The 17,623-nt window shown below is 43.3% G+C and overlaps 1 protein-coding gene across 5 annotated transcripts in view; it reads right to left on the bottom strand.

Annotated features, from left to right (window-relative positions):
- The window catches only part of DNAI1 (dynein axonemal intermediate chain 1), a 139,903-nt gene that overhangs the window by 50,505 nt on the left and 71,775 nt on the right, over nucleotides 1–17,623 (bottom strand). For all 5 annotated transcript variants that reach the window (XM_021379428.1, XM_021379429.1, XM_021379427.1 and 2 more), the window contains exon 14: nucleotides 2,564–2,653. In XM_021379428.1, the coding sequence (XP_021235103.1) occupies nucleotides 2,564–2,653 (90 nt within the window). The remainder of the gene's footprint in view (nucleotides 1–2,563; nucleotides 2,654–17,623) is intronic.

Here is a 17,623-nt window from a genome sequence, read left to right as displayed (position 1 = left end):
TACTCAGCAATTCAGCTGCAGGTCGCATAGGAAGCGTGGGCTGTGATGGTTAGTCAAATCGAGGAGCAATGAGGATCACCCAAGAAGCAGTGCCAGACTGCATCTCAACCAAAAAATTCCTGCCGTCATTCCGACAGCTGTCCTCGAAAGTCAATGCATGAACGCAAGGAGGGACAGCACAGCCTCCCAGCTGCAGAATTCCCACACTCCTCAGTTTTACACCTTCCTGATGACCCAAAATCAAGCCAAGATGACAATACATAAATGTTTCAGAAAGCTTGTCCAAAGTGATTGTGCCAGTTTTTAACAGAGACAAGAACCACAGCCAAGGCAGCTCAACCATCCTTAGCTAAAGTTTGATGTCTTCTATCCAGATTTTGAGTGGTGCTTGCCAGTTGTCCAGCTGGAAGTAAGAATTAATTTATTCACTTTGTGCTCTCAGCTTTGGAAGTGTCGGAGTTATTAGTGGCTGAAGAAGCTTTACTTCTGGACAGCCCTGTCAAAAAGATTAATGAAGTTCTCTTTCATTTATTCCATATTTGCACAATGGATTTGCAAAATAGAAAATCTCTGGGGTATCATTAATTTTATTCTAAATAAAACTCAGAGATCAGTCTCTTGTAAAACTGGACTTCTTGTAAAACTGAAGCAAACTATTCATTCCTCCTTGCTGTGCCCAAAGCCATGGATCGTAATAAAACACCGTTTTTGTTCTGTTCCTTGCATTCTCTTTGGAATTTCTATTTCGAAGAAAGAAACAAGAATATACCTAAAAACGTGTTGTTTTTCACTCCGCCTGCTAAGTAAGTATCAGTTCTGACAATTTCAGAAGTAACTTCAAACTCAACTTCATGGATGGGTGTAGCCAAAAAGTGCAAGGAATAAATAGAAATGACATTGTGCTAAGCAGGTCTTAGAATTCATACCAGGAGACTCTTAAGTAGATATATCAACATGTTCAAGGGACAGGAGAAAAAAAAAAAGCCTTATGGTGTGGGAACACAATTAAGCACAGCTGAATCACAGAAAAAATCACAGGGCAAAATCACAGGGCAAAAAGCCCTTTAACAGGTGAGTTGTCATCAGAACCTATCTGCAGATTCTTAGGTTATGTGAGCACAGCCAGTTACTGAGGCCCAGGCAAGAGGTGTAACTTGCCAAGTCACCTTACCTGGATGTGTTTAGCTCTGAGTGTACTACCCACTTCAGTGTAAATCCTTCTGACTTTTCTATACAGCGAATAAAACAGGAGTTGAATGCTGTGACAGTATTAGTCTGTCTCTATCTAGGGAGCTCTGAGCATTCTTTTCAGAGAAGGACTTGGGACACGCTTAGCGGAGAGATTTTTGTAACTAAGGCTGTGTGTACAAAACTGGAGGAGTTTATGAAAGAACCTAATTATCAATGCCCTCTGTGCACTCCTACTTTGTTCACTAAAAGAGGCTCTAACTCCTGAGGTGAACATGAGACTTAGAAATACACATAATGTTAGATATGAAACCCTGCCCATGGCAGCAAGGCCTAAAACTTTCAGAACAGACAAGCTTTGCATGGTTTGGTATAAAACGTTAAAGAAACGAGCATCTAAGGATATAAAGAAATTTCTTTGCTTGCTGGGAAAATAATGGCACAGCTGCTTCAAATTCCCATTCAGGGTAATTCAATTATTTCTGAAGTAAAAAAAAAAAACAAAACCTGAAATCTTCAAAATGTAAAATCAAATACCCAGTAGAGAAAGCACACGTTGAGACTGAGAGACTTAAATCTAAGGGTCATTTAGGAACATTTCTGCCAATGCATGTACTGCAAAAGAAAAAGTAATCAAAGGTAGAGGACACAAATGAGTTAACAGAGATTTTCTTGGGTCTGAGCAGGCAGTGTCTTGGCAATGGGAAACCCTCTGCCTGTCCAATTGTGTGTTGCTGTCCCACTGCAAACACAAGCTTTCTCCCTGCTCCATGGCTGTAGTATTTCAACTTTCTTTTCCTTTTACCAGCTGCACTGGGGAACTGGGCAGCAGCTACCAGGTTCCTATCTAGCAACCTGAATTTACTCTGTACCACTTTGGCCACTCACTGTATCAGAGCAGGAGGGAAGTTTACATCTTCTCCTCTCTCTTTCAGAACTGCTATCTGTAGGGCAGCATTCTGGGTGCAGGAATCTTGAAATGAGGGAAGAATGTAGATTATTCCACCTTGTCTCTGGATGATCCTCCCAGAACAAGGAAAGTTTCAGAGCAAGGATAAGTCTTCAGTTTCAGCAGCTGTGAAGCAGCAAAATGTTCTCTCATAATCAAGCCAATGGGGTGCTGCAGGTGCATGTAGGATGGTTGGGTCCTAAGCAAGGAGTAGGCTCGTTCTGCTCAGTTTAGAGTTTAACACAGAGCCCAACATTCAGCTGAAAGTTGATATCAGCAAACCGTGACTGAACCAGCAATGTTTTGCTGCCACTTCTTTTCAAGTCTTGCTTGTTATAAATAACAACACAATTAATACATCATTGAACTTCAGAAAAAAATTGGTTAGAATTTAGTCAGGAAAGGAAATTGCCACCTACTGTTTACCTTAACTAAAGTCCATGACACAATCCGCCCATCTGAGGAGACAGAGAAGAAATTCAAATTGTTGTCCATGTCATCTTTCTGCCACTTGACCTTGAAACAAGCAGAAAATCCCAGTTAGCACAGAGCACTCTGAATTAGCAGGGCAGAGCCCCTGGCCCTTAGCAGAGTCCACTCACACCCTTCCTAAAGAGCAGCTGGTTTCCACCCTGGAGGCCTGATGCTGGCTCACAGCATGTATGAACACATGCCCATTACCACAGGCAACTTCACAAGCGCCCCCACAGGTCCCATCTCTCACTGTACTGCAGGGATGCTGCAGAGGACACGTCACTGCCCTGTGCAAATGAACCCCTTCCCATTTGGCTAATTACTGCAAATACAATGTTATATGACTACCCTTCAGCCAGCTCACCTCAAATTAGCTTTCTGTGCCTACATGGGACACAGATGAGCCCTTGCAAGCAATGCGTGACATGGGTCCTTGGGGCACTTTGCTTTAGGGGGATCAAAAGGTCTCCATTAAAACTGAAATCCTCCCTACACCTTCAGAGCATCTGTGTGCCTAGTAAGGAGATTTGCTTTTTGACTGTGACAGCTCAGCAGGAGAGATTAGAACTCAGATAAATGGCTTACAGTTTAGAAGAGACATTTCAGTTAGACCAAAAGCATTAAGAACGCTCGATTTTCAGATCTGGGAATTCAATCAGACTGAAGGCAAAAGGATGACTTGCCATTGGGCCTGTCAGCATACACTCCTGCGGGCATCTGTCAGTCCAAGATAGGGACAAGCACTTTGGCAGGTTCTGCTGTGGTTTTCAAAGGTATATTTGTTCCTGACCAAGCAGTGCAGCAGACACATTTCCCTAAACATCACCTGTGATAAATGGGCATGAGAATCCTAGAGCTTATCAAATACTCGATCTATGAACCGCTATTTATCTGGTACCTAATCCAGAAAGCAAGCAGCATTCTCAATACTTTAATTACACAGATTGGGTATCCTGATGTTACTTACTTGGAAAAAGTGTTAATTCTGTTTTACAAAATTGTTTGTACCATGAAGTTCTGTGGAGCATGAAAATTCAGCAAGAGACTCACTAAAGAGTAATTAATTCTCTAGTGAACTGGTTTCCTACCTAGAACACACTGTTCTGCAGAAGAAAAAATAAAATGGAAGGGAATGCATCCGAGGGTACGCAATGACAGTTACATGCCATAAGATGTGACTGAAGAGTCTCGAGTAGTTTTGAAAACCCATCCTTACATTGCAGAAATCAAAAGACTCCGAGTGGAACCACTCTATCTTGCATTAAGGAATGGCATAATCCAATATTGCTCAGACTAAATGGCTAGTGATGAAAGGATGGGTTCAATGGAACACAGAGAGAACAGTGATTTCCAGGGCTGGCCACTGCACACATTCGTGCTGGAAATATCTGTTCCAGGAACATTTCCCCAGGATCATGAGCTACTGCTGATCACGGTGGTCATCAGCAGCTGCTTCAGATAATGAGGTTGGGTTAGTGAGGAATTTTAATTCAAAGAGAAAAATGCAGGCTTCAGAGGATCCGGTCAACAAACATGTTGACTGATTCGTCTCATGCAGGGCACAGGAAAAAGAATGTGCTTCAAATTAGAGCTTTTTAAAATGCCACTCTAAATGCATCCAACAATAAGGTGCATTTATTTGTACTTCTAACTTAACTCTCCTCTAACTCAGGTACTTTCTACTTTCCCAAATACATGGAAAAATCAGTCACACTTCCCAATCTCCCTCTATGGCAAGGTTGCATAGCTTGAAGTAGGTTTCTGTGAAAAGGTTTTGCCATTTAAGCCTGGAAGCAGCTGGCACAAGTGCCTTACATATCTCCTACCAGGACAGGGGTACAAAGCTGTCCTGGTGGGGGCTCTCCAGAATCTGAAACCTGCAGGCCGAACCCAGCAACACCTTGATTTGCACATGGGAGGGAAGTGCAAGAGACACATCAGTGCTGAAGTCAGCGTGGGTCTGAGATTAGGCTTGGAGTCACCACCCAGGCTGCTTACACAATGCACACGCTAGGAGTTGAGCTGGTCCAGACCTTCTCTAAAGGGACAGTCCAAGCTTGCCCACTATCAGAGCACAGGTCCAGGCGCTCCCTAGTGAGCTTTGCTTGAGCTCTGCAGCTGAGTTCCCTGCTCTGCTCTGGCTAAGCACAGTGCAGATGCTTTGCATCCAAACCAAAGCCAAACCCATTACATCAATGGAAAATGTGCCGATGAAACAGTCCACCTCTAATCACACTGCAGACAGTTCTAGAATCCTCATGTCTATCCTAATGCAGTGTGTTGAAAAAACCTCATCTGGAGGCATACAACAATGCAAGTGCTTCTGTGACCGTTTGGGATTATTACCCAATCCAATTCCTTTCAGCATTCCCCAGCTGAAGAGCTTTACTCAGGGTCTGCTTGCTCCAAACACCATCTCTCTGACAGTTATCTATTCCAGTTTTCTGTTATCAGTTAAGTGTCACAACAACTTCTCTTCATCTGTTATATGGGGGAGTCAATGGCCCTCAAAAGCAAGTAGGCAGATTTGCTTGGGTACTCTTGCTCCTATACTCAAAACAATTAACAGCATCTGAGTTAGGTACATAATGTAGGCAGTCTGAACACAGACTTTCAGGGGTATCAAGACCTGCCCTCGCATGACTGTCAGCAGTTCTCTGTGGCATTAGCCTATATTTCAGAAAACAGAAATTGCCACTTAATATTTCTAATTTGCTGTCAACACCTCTGAAACCTTAATATTGTTTATTATCTTTTTTCTCCTGATCTCTGAATCCCATGAGCACTTATTAGGGTAATTAGCCTTCATAATACCACAACCAAATTGGGCATCTGCTCAGAACTGGCCTTTTCCCTGCTCTGAGGCCCACAAACGTGGCACAGCCCCCTATCACTAGTAGTATCCGTGTTGTGAGGAGCAGGACAATTGTCAAGAAAAGTAGGCAACTGAAAGAAGTTTTTCTTTTCTGAAGCATGTGAGAATGATCCCAGGATTTTGGCTGTTTGAGGTAACTTATAGTGAAAGTTCAATTATGATGTAGTAAAAGCAAAGCACCACACAAGAAGGAAAAGTGCATACAAACAGTGGAGACAACACTAATCTAACACAGTACTACAAATGACTGATCCTGATGGGATCTATAATAAAATCAAAGATATACTGTAATCTTTATAGTAATCTTCAGCCTGACTTCTTTTTCAGTACAAAATTAATTTGTGAAACATTGCTGTGGGACACCTGTGAGAAGAGCCTAACATTTCTTAAGTTTTATTTCTCAAAGCTTGGTTATTAATATATTAATAAGAAATGTAGGCTATTCAAAACTATTATTTCTTCACAGAAAAATAAAGGTAAAACTCTGCATGTTCACTGTTACATACAGCACGTTAGCAGGGCAATAATCAATCAACTCTTAGCAAGAGATTCATATCATATTTGTCTATAGCAGCTGGCAGTGGCTCCTGTCCAACAGGAGATTAGACCATCTATCCAATCTGATTTGAAAAATCCCATGTTTCTAATGTCATTCCTAGAAAAGAAATAATGCTTGATCAGTTTTCCTGGCATGGAGGCTGTTAGTCACTCACACTGACAAATAAAATTGGTCAAAGCTACCCTGGCCATGAAGCTGACTAGAGCACTTTGCAGACAGCCACAGGCAGGATCTGCCTTCCTTTCTTCTAAGGGGACACCTACTACTGCAAACCCTTTCAGCTGGTTGCTGGCTTGCCAAGATTCAGCTGTGGGGTGCCATGTGTGGCATATACGCATTAAACAACAAGCAATTCCTTCCCTTCCCATTAATTATCCTCCATGGAGCTCTTAACCAACATAGGAATATCGTGGCCCTGCTGACTCCTGCCCAAGGTGAAACAAAATAGTTTGGGTCATTCAAACTTAAAAAAGTAGAATAAGGTCTGTCAGAGGTAGGAACTGGGAATGACACAAGTCTTATGAAACCCTCATGAACTAGCTGAGTAATACACATGCAGATAAGTGAGTGAGCCCCCAGGCTGCTGAAGAAAATCCCTGCCAATGTGACCCAGAGACAAATTCCTTGCAGCTCCAACCTGGCAACCAGTACAGACCTAAGCAAAGCTGTCATGGCAACGTAGGGCTTGGGGGAACAAAAGAGGACATTTCTTCTGAGGCAGGGTTGGATACACCGCGACCAGTGGTGGTGGTTCACATAGCCTTTTCTCCCCAGCCTCCAACAACAGGCACTCAACAGCTGCCATGTAGACAAGCGTCAGTACTTAACTGTCCTTATAGAGGAAATCTCCTTTACCATAAATTCCTTCCAGGTCATACTCTCTAAGCATTCCAGTTCTTCCCTTTCAGCCCTTCTATGCAGCTGGAAATACACAGAGCAGGGCCTCCCTTAGGCACGAGAAAACAGGAGTTACAACCTCCTCTACCTTATATTCCTGCTAATAAATCAGAATTACTTGTCTTTGTGTAACAGGATGGTATTGCTGACCATTAATGATCCGGTATAACCCCTTCTGACACCCAGCTGACTAACCACTCATTCCCTAGTTTGTATCTGTGCATTTAATTTTCCCTCTCTAAATGCAGTATTTACTCATGCCTTTATTGAATTTCATCACATTGATTTTTGACCATTCTTCCAATTTATCAAGATCGTTTTGAACATAATCATGTCCTGCAAAGTGCCTGGGCCTCCCAAGGGGCCTTCCTTATTCTGTAATCTGAGTTGTTAATGAAAGTATTGATCAAAAGAAGTCCAGGGGTGACAGCTGGAGGGTCTCACTTGAAGCATCTTCAGGGTGTGATGGCCCTGGATAACTGTTCTTGGAGCACACAGTCTGAGCCACCTGAACACACTCTTTACAGGGATTTTATCCAATTCATATTTCTACACAGTGGTTATAAGAATGCCACAGTGTGAGCTTGGATCAAATATTTTAGTCAAGTCAAGATGGATTGAGGTGATAATGCTGACTGCCTCCCCCTTCTTCATGATGCCCATTTCTCTGAGACAAAAGAAAAAAAGAAAGTATAGTAGCTTAACAATTTATTCTGGACAAATCCACGTTGGCTTCTCTGAATTACCTTATCATCTAGACATTTACAAATCATTCTGCCATTTGTCTAAGTGTTTTTCCAGTGATTGAAATTGGTCTGCCTGGTCAGTAATTGCCTGGTTCAAATTTAACATTTTAACCTAGATTTTTTTTTTTAATTCTTCCAGTCCTTTGAGACCTCCTCTCCTTTTCACAGCCATGCTTGTCCTATAGGCCAAGCACTGGAGTGCAGCCAATGCATTGCTGTGCTATAATCTACAATTTGCAAGTCACTATGGCTGGGTTAGGATGCCTGCAGCATGGGTGAATTGTTCAGACACTGGTTTCTGGTCTCCAGTGCCTTGTCCATACCATGTCCCTGCTGCATTCAAGAACAGACCCTTCAAGAAAAGCATGTGCAGACATCTCTTTTGCCAGACTATGGCATCACTGAAAGTTTGGAGATGGATTTACATTTATCATTATTTCGGTCTGTTCACCCCACAAGTACGTGAATGTGTCCCCATCCACAGGAAAAAGCAGAGCAATGCTTACCTCCATCCATGCCCCGGGAACCCTGCCTCTGAGTAGAGGTTTGTATTCAATTACATTGGAAGCTGTATGTGGGCTTGCACAAAAGACTACTAGTCTCTGCTTAAAATCCAGGACAAAAACTTCCTAAAATGCTCACTAATGGTCTGAAATTGCTCTGGCTAATTCCTTAAGTACTCCAGGGTATGCTTAAGCTCATCCTGCTGATGAGCACATACCTGTCTCATCTAAACATTATTTAACTTGCACTTCCCTATTCTGAACTGTGCTTTCACTCCGTTTTTACATTAATCAAATTAAGCAGTCAGTCTCATACACTTAGTTTAAGATTAAGCAATACAGCATCAAATATTGCATTATTCTCCATACTACTCAGTATTAGCTGAAAGCTTGCTTTAGTAATGAACCTATATTCTTTGTTCCTTCAACTTCCAGTACACTTTCCAAATATCACCTTTTCTTTCTTATGACCACGGATAATCACAGCTCATTTTGTACCTTCATCTTCTTTAACTTTCTTTGTCTTCATTCCACACTTGGTCTGCATAGAAGAAACTTCTTCCATTTTGCTGCTATCCTATTTTCAGGCTTCCACAGCAGCCTGCTGCAGGCTAATCTACAATAAATTGCTCTGCAGGTCACACTTTCTGGAGCCAAACTGATCTCTTTTGTGTTCTGGTGTGAATATTTCTTGGATTCCTCTACAGCAGCCTTTAATTTGAGCGAGGAAGCAGTTCTCATTTCCTCCTACCCTCACCTCTGAATGTGTTTCTTGTTGGCTCCTGCTAGTGACTCTCAACAGAATGGCATCCAGAAACATCAGCTCATTACCAGCAGAGAAGAAATCTTTCACATTCTCCTCCTGTTAATGACAAATTTCCATTTTTTAATTTCCCTCCCTGTATCTCTCGCCTCTGCTATTCAACCGAGGGATCTGCTGTGGTGGAAGTCTCCTCTGGCAACCAGCTGATCCTGAGTCAGCTGACTTTCAGTTTTGTTGGAGCAAATAGTTTGTCCCTCCTTGCAGCTAAGACAAAGTAATGCCTCTGTAACAAACTCCCCAAATGCCCTTCATCAAAGACATTGCCAGCTATTCCTCATTTACTGCTTACCAGACTTCCCAGCCTGGCCCCATACGTGGGCCTTGCTGCCTCACTGAGAACCTCTTGCCAGCTATAAAAAGTGAAGCTACCGCCAGGCGCCTGGAGGAAAACATGCAAGAAACAAAGTAGCTCTCCTGAAATCCATAGCAAGAGACCTTCCAAAATGTCTGACCTAGAAAGCACAGCTTACTTCACCCACATGCAAAGTAACTCCAGTGTTAGTCTTTAGGCATCCCTAGCGACAAGACAGAGAAAGCTTTAGAAGGGAGGAGCAGGGCAGTGTCTGGAGTCCTGCTAACTTAGGCAGCAGCAGCAATTGTCCTGTGTGGAGATGGAAAGGAAGACAAAAGGATTCCTTACCATGGTTAGCTGGGATAAACGCAAAGAATGAGGTAAATTCAGATGACTCACCTCAACTTGCGACAAAAATGACAATTTTAAAGAGCTGTGATAATGTGCAGACGCTTACTCCAAGATTTAGGTCAAAGGAGCCCAGTCAATATTTCTGACTGAGTCTTCATGGAAAAGCTGTTCCTGGGTCCAGAGTGTACTTTGACCATATGATACCACTACATCAGGAGAAGATATGGCTGTGCCATGGCTTGACTGGGAAGCAGACAGCATTTCTGCTGCAGTACATTTAGCAAGAATGTGACAAAAAAACCAGTTTTTGCCAACATTACCACAAAAGACATTAGCTCTTGATTTTGTTCTCGAAAGCCTTGCTGTAAAAGGGTCATCCCCATCCCTGAGATCTAAACATGGTGCTGGTAAAAGCAGAGCAGATGGGTGAATCCAGCTGCAATTAAAGAGGAGCAGCTGCTCCCAAGAGGAAGAATCATACCTGCTGAATGGGGAAAGTTGGGCTGCCACTGTCAGGCTCAAGAGTCTTTGCATACCCAGAAACCTCAAGAATAAAGCAACCGTCAAGAGTGCAGCAACACTAATAATACCTTTCTGCTACTGTCTGAGATGTCTGTGTGGGGAAGAAGCTGGAGACTTCCATGACGGATGTGACTTCCTGGGCCAGGAGATCAGTGTCTGCCAGGAGCCTAAATCAGATATCCCAGGAATATTCACCTGAGCCTCTACTGTAAGACCACATTTGTCATTTAGAAGGAGGAAGGCAGATGCCATCAAGAACCACGCATAAAGCCCTCCCTGTTTCAGTGCTGTACAAAAATATATTGTGACTAGATACTTAATTAACTTTAAACAGCGCAGGCCAGAATGCTATGACAAATATACCCAACTGAGCAAGACTCAAAGATGTTCAAGAAGCAGCTGAAATAATCTCTAAATCATACATAACTATATGGAAACTAGAAGAGAAGCAGGAGAGGTCCTGGAGGATAGGAACAGGGCGAAAATGTCCTCAGAAACCCCAAAACAAAAGCAAGCTTGAAAGATATGTTAAGGACTGTGGACCCGACAGCCTACCTCAGAACCCAGAGAGCTGAAACAAAGCATTAAGTCACCAGTATGCATCTATGGGACAAGAAGATAAGGAACAGTGAATATGGGCTTGTCAAAGAAAGATCTTCTCAAACAAAATTGATTTCCTTCTCTGACAGGGTAATAGGTCTACAGGATTAGAGGAAAGGAGCAGATGTGATTTACCTTTAATTTAGTAAGGCTTTTGGCATGCTCCTTGTGATGTTTTAGAAGCAAGCTAAGAAAATTAAGTCTAGATGTAATTACTGTGAAGTGGATGAGTGATTGAAGAAATGAATCTGCAAGAGTAATGATCAGTGACTTCCTGACCACTTGAGAGAACAACCGCAGATGGTTCCCACAGGGGACTGTCCCAGGTCCGGTTCTATTCAATATTTTCATTATTAAGTTGTATAATGGATGGCAAAATACACAGAATATTTGCAGATGACACAGTTTGGAGGCAAAGGTTTCTGTTATTATCAGAACTCAAAGATATCTTGACAAATTGGAGATGCAGTCTGAAAATAATAAGACTAAATTTGATAAAGACAAGTAGAGAGGAACACAGGAAGAAGAAAGCACATAAACAAATAGAAATTAGGGAATTTCTAGCTAAGTGACAGTAGTGCAGAAAAGGATCAGAAGCTGGTGCAGGAATCAGCAAAGTGATACTGCCAGGTCAGGGGGGATTACAGAAATCTTTTTCAAATGGATTAAGAGGTATGTTACATCTAAGACTCTCCAGATAATGACTTCAGTCTGTCAGTAATGGTGAAGACAGCCAGACAAACTCATTTTGAAGAAAGCACTTTAGGAATGATATTGTAGAATCTATGATGCCATAACCAGAAGAAGAGGACACTCTCAAGGGCTCTGCCAGTTCTCATTTCTGTGATTCAGGAACAGTCTCCTTTTTCCAGAAATGAAGGTTCAGTCTGATTCTAAATTCAGTCTCACTTCTCATAGGTTTACTGCATGTCAAGTTCAACCATACTGTGACTGCTTCATCCACTGCAATAGATGAGACTGCTTTGTACAGCAGACAGGTCTTTTGAGTGTAAGTAAAAGCTGATGGAAAGATATAAATAAAAATTACTTTGATTTACATGCATATAAATAAACACTTAAAAATAAATCCAGTGAAGAATGTTCCTATCTCAGAATCTGGATTGTCTTTTAAATGCAAATGTTTTGGCTATGACAGCAATCTAGAGATATGGGAGCTGCTAAGCAGAGGAGAGTCCTTAGTACTCTTCCTTCCACTGTAGAAAAATACGTCAGTGCTTTACTGTAAAATTATGCAACAGGACAGAATGGATCAGTTCAGAGTGCCCTGGAAGCAAACCTGTCCCCATGATATAAGCTGTTAAAGAGATAAGGTTTGTAATTACTACCTCTTCCTAAAGGTGAGTAATATTTAAAATTTAGGTTTACTGCTTGTATTAGAGAGAAAATGGTTTAGACAGCTGATGAATGTGCAAATGTTCAAAGATCCCAATACCCTTCAGTCTAATTTGGGCTTTCCTCATCTCTCTTACATTTGTAGCAAGCAATTCCGGCCTATGGTACTCCCTGCCTGAAGCAGAATAGGGATTTAACTGGCTGTCTCCTAACTTTCCCTACTGTCATTTTGTGTAACACAGCTTTCCTGATAATAAATATGCCATTACAATGCTCAGGGTGGCTCACTGGCTTGGAAACAGTAGGCAGGTACTGAAATGAAGGTGGCTTCTTCACATACAAAGAAGTTGGGCATCACCTGAGCCAGTTTGGCAGGACTGCATTCTGCCAAGCAAAGAACCAAGAGGAAGAATTCCTCAGCATCAGAAAGCTCCCTGGAAAGGAAGGCACAGCACAGGTGTGTCTGGGTGCTCCCAGAGACCATCAGTCACCCGCATCATGGGTGTGAGGCTGGCTGAGGCTTTTTCACAGGTACAAGCAAACAACAAGCTTATCTGGTGAAAGATGGTTCCTTTTGCTACTGGCAATAGCAAGAACCAAGCTTTACTGAAAGCCTTCTTGTTGGTGGTGATTGTTTTTTCCTTTGTAGTACTTGAAAGCTTCCTGATAGCTGAGAGAAGATTTTCAGATATGTTTACCAGCACTGAGGATGCCCTGTAAAATAAACTCCCACATCTTATTTGACCCCATAAACACTCCTCTTTGGAAAATCACTTCTCCTCCACAGCTGGACCAACTGCCTTCCACCTTGATGCCATCATCCTGGAATCACAGCTCCATGCGCCACATCTTGGATGCCCATGAACCCAGGGGTGCAAGATCAGCTTACAGTAGTGAAGAATCAGACCCACTGTACCACAGTGCCTTCAGGCACCACACATGAATTCAGGATGCAGAAAGAGGGCAGAGAAAGCTCTAGCAAAGAGTACACTCAGTGATAGAGGGAGTCAGCACTGAGCTGAGCAGAGAGCACAGCATGGAAGTGACGCTGATGCAGGGCAAAGGCCCAGCCTGAGGCTTGTGCATTGCTCATGCTTCACAGCCTCAGATTTATCTGGAGGAAGCAGAGTTCAGTTATAAATAGCACTGGATAAGGACTGGCCCTACTTTCAGTTTGTTTTCCTCCTGCTGGGAGGTGGTTGCTCTGCTTTGTACTGGGGATCTGCTTGCTTATTCCCCTCACAGCACTCCTCACTGCATTTATTAGGCTGGTACACTGGCAGCCGAGGAGCAAGGACCCAGCCATCAGACTCTCTCCTGTTTGTCCTGTCTATGGTGGTGTTCCCACGTCAGACAGCACACAGCTGAATGATGGGTGCCAGAGGCCAGAAAACTCGGGGATATTTAACCAATTGCAGTTCACAGTTCCTGACTTCAATTCTGACTGTGCTCATTGGGCAAGATTTTCAATTTACAGACAAAATAAGAAGTTCCCCACTCCTTGCACAGGGACAGCACATGGCAGGCAGGCTCGCATCCAAATCCCCAAGCTGTCTGACGCTGCTAAATCAGAGGCAGCATCTGCATTGTGCCTGACAGAAGGTGCTCATCATCGCAGGGCTGGGGCTTTGTCCCTGAGCACACCAAGTCGAGGCGCTCGCTGCAGCATGAGAGGGGTGGGAGCTGCGGCAGCCCCTGCTCCCTGCAGACTGTGACTTTGCCTGCACCACACCTGCTCAGCCTGCTCTGCCCTTATCCCTCCCTTACCTCTATGTCATCTTCCTTGCAGAAGCACTCTGTTATTTTGCAGGCTGTGTCAGTGTTGTTAAGACCCATGTGTGCTTTCTACACCTATTTTGAAAATCCTGCTATCAGCTGTCACATTTTACAGGCCACGTTTTTTCCACAAAGATCCAACATAGCTTCCTGATTTCTCTTAAATATTTAGTTAACTTTTGTGATAGCTGTAAAGCAGCAGGGGACCAACAAATTTAACCAAACAAATACATTACAACTTCTCTGGCCCTTGAAGCCTCAGGCTAACATTTTCCAGCATCCCAGGAACTGACTTTAAGTTTAATGAGTGAAGTTTTCTCTGTGAACTAGCACCAGTACAATTAATGGGCAAAGAAAATTACATATACTTTGCTTGCTGTTACTAGAAAAGAAATAAATAACTTGGCAATCCAGTGAGGAAATCTGAATCTTGAGTAAAAAGATGGGGAGAGAGAAGAACAACACAGCGCTATAGAAGAATCTTTTTAGCAAGCAGCAGAGAGAGCAAAAGAAAGGAAATAAGTTCAGCATCTGTATGAAGTACAGAGGGAAAAGCAGCATCAAAGTGGAAAAAATTTCTTCTCAGACAAATGTTACATGATCTGCAACGCTTTTCAAGAGAATTTCTAACCTGCAAGAAACCATACTCAAGGCACAGTTTAAAAATAGTCAGTTAAAGAAACAAAATCTCTAAAATATACAGTCTGATATCATCTCAAAACATATAACATTGAAGTTAAAAAATGAAGGATTTTGTCTATTATGTTCAAAGATACTGAGAAGGAAGCATTTAGACACTACCTTTTCTAACCTTAGAGTGGCTCACAAAGTGTCAAAAAGGTTTTGAACAAGGTATAAACATGATGTAAAAGATTTTATCTAGCATTTCTGCCACAGCAGTGCCTTGCAGTTTCCACCACCTTCACTATCACCCTAAATGAGTCTAAAACTTCAGGATAGACTCCTGTGGCCCAGCAGAGAATTCCTCGAAGAGCAGTGAAAATTGTCTCTGTGGGGACAAGATTTCCTACAGCAAAACCATGACTGCAGTGAGTTATCCTAGCTCTAACAATGACCAGAAAACTGCTGCTCTTTACCATTTTCTACAGCAAGCAAATGGCAATCCCAGCCTGCCCCTGGTATTAGAATTAACTGCTGGGAGCAGAACTGCAGCTAAGGGCTGCCCCACCAAGGAAGCCTTTGATAGACACAGGGCCCCCAAAACCACCTGGTTGGCCCTTAGACACTCTCCTCACTCCTCTGTACTTCTGTGCATGTGCCCAATGACTGAAGAGAAGCCGCCACTCTCAGGGGCCTCATTTACTCTTGGGACATAAGAGGTTAATATGACTTGTCCTGCTTGTGTTGGTTGGGCCAGGAATGCAAGGCAAGGCTGGTAGCAGAAGAAAAGGAGGAGAAAGCTGCAGGTGTAGACATTGAGCTGACCCAGTACAAGATGCAGTTTGCTTGCATTATCCGAGAAGTTTTGTGTTAAATGCCCCTTGCCATCAGGTTTCTTCTCCATTATCCCCTACATTCTCCCACTCGCCAGCTCTCATGACAAGCCATCCTGCTTCTCCTCATCCCTATCTCCTACCCAGCCTTCTTGGTTTCAGGTCTCCAGTGCTCTCCCTTCTCCAAATTTCTGTTTCTCCATTGTTATCCCCTAACAGTATCCTCATGGAGCTGAATAAGGTTTTACCACTGCACTACCCACAACAAACACCTAGTTTGTGCTTCTTAGCAGTGAAAGTGACAGCAGAAGAATCAAGCTTGTTCTGAGACAGCTGATCTTTATTCTGGCCTTGATGACAACCTTCTGCCTCTTCTTTTTCTTTTATTTTCTTTGCATCAAACTCTTTGTTCGCCTGAAGCCAAAGGAACAAAATATTATGTGAAGCAGTAAGATCTCAGTAGCAAAGCAAGCCACAAAAGCTGTTTGTCTGACAGCAGATGACAGATTTAGGAGACTGGCCGTCATTGGAAATGAAGCAGTGTGCTGGTGTGACAGTGGATTATGAACAAAATGCTTTTTCTTCTAAGTGCAACAAATACAATCTGCTTCCTAGAGAGGCCTTTTTTGCGTGTGTGTGAAGCTGTGCCCAGCAGCATGGAAAACAGCAAGCCATACTGGCTTTAAAGGAGCTATGCAACTGATCTCATTTACTTCCTTCAGCAAATCGAAACCTTGACAGGTGAGACTGGGGTGGCTTCATGGGCTGCTATGATTCACTGCAGTTATTTAAGGATTTATTACCACAGAAAGTAGAGATGGAGAAGTGATCAAACAATTACAGAATTACAGAGCAAACTCCAGCGAGAGAGTCTCACAGAATCACAGAATATTCCGAGGGACCTGAAAGGATCAACATGTCGAAATCCTGGCTCCATGCAGAAAACCACACAAAATTCAGACCATATGACTGCAAGCACTGACAAAACACTCCTGGAGCTTCGGCCATGCCCTCTGCCCTGGGCAGCCTGTTCCATGCCCACTTCCCTCTGGGCAGAGCCCTTCCCTAACCCCCAGCTGCCCCTCCCCTGGCACAGCTCCATGCCGTTCCCTCGGGCCCTGTCACTCTCACAGAGAGCAGAGCTCAGCGCTGCCCTCCGCTCCCTGTGGGGAGCTGCAGCCGCCATGAGGCCTCCCCTCAGCTCCTCTGCTCTGGGCCCAGCACACCCAAGGCCTTCAGCCGCTCTGCACACACCTCGCCCTCCAGACCCTTCCCCCCTTTCTGGGGGCCGCTCTCCAGCCTCTCATCCCCCAGGCTGTACCTACAGCCAGCGCTTCCCATTCCTGGGTGCAGAATCCAGCAGTTGCTCTTGTTGAATTTCAGGCAGTTTGTCTCAGGTGTGTTATATACAGTTTACGTTTGAGACAGAATTCCATAAACTCAACTAGTAAATCAATATGCAAGCTGGCATTCAGTTTGGGAGTTTGGAGGCTACTACCTTGCTGCCTTGCCCATTTTGTCCTAACCACAAGCATCACATTTAATCTAAATGGCATTTGGTGAAGAGTTAGCAGGCAGCAGCCAGCCCTTTCTCCTTCCATGTACAAGCAGAAGGCAGAAAATAACCCTTTCAGGATGCCATCTGAAGCTCCATGGCACTAGCGCCATGGCAGGCCAGATCAGATACAGTACATTAACAATGAACCAAGTTGTTTTTCTGATCAGTGATCTCTCCATAGCAGTCCAAACCAAGCTGTGCGTATGGGTCGGCCTGCCACAGCTGAGACTTGCTCTAAGCACAGCCAAAATAAATATTCCCTTCACAGATCTTAGGGTCAACACTCTGCACTGAGAGTTCAGTCAGTAATACTGACTGAAAAAAAGGTGAAAAAAAAATTTCAATCCCCTGCAGCAGTGCTGGCACTGTACTAATCCCAGAAGCAAGCAGAAATAAAGTCCTATGGGAAAGTGGACCAGAAGCAGATGGTGGAAACAAATCTGTTGAATAAGATGTGCTTTAAGAAGGAAAATGAACAGCAGAAGAACTTTGACACAGCAAATACTTTATCACCCAATCCCTGTTTCTGAACTGCTCCAGCTTCCAAATGCTTCAAATCTAAAATATTTCAAATATTCAAGGGATGAAGAGTAAGAAAAACAGCACTCTTTTAAGCTGTTTTAAAAAAAAAAAAAAAGCCTTTTTTTTAAAGTTGAGAAGTGGAAACAAAGCGCAAAGGGTGACAATGGGAGGGGATCTCTAT

Source organism: Numida meleagris, chromosome Z (genome assembly GCF_002078875.1).
Source record: "Numida meleagris isolate 19003 breed g44 Domestic line chromosome Z, NumMel1.0, whole genome shotgun sequence".
Classification (NCBI taxonomy): domain Eukaryota; kingdom Metazoa; phylum Chordata; class Aves; order Galliformes; family Numididae; genus Numida; species Numida meleagris.
This window is presented reverse-complemented; position numbering and strand designations above follow the sequence as displayed.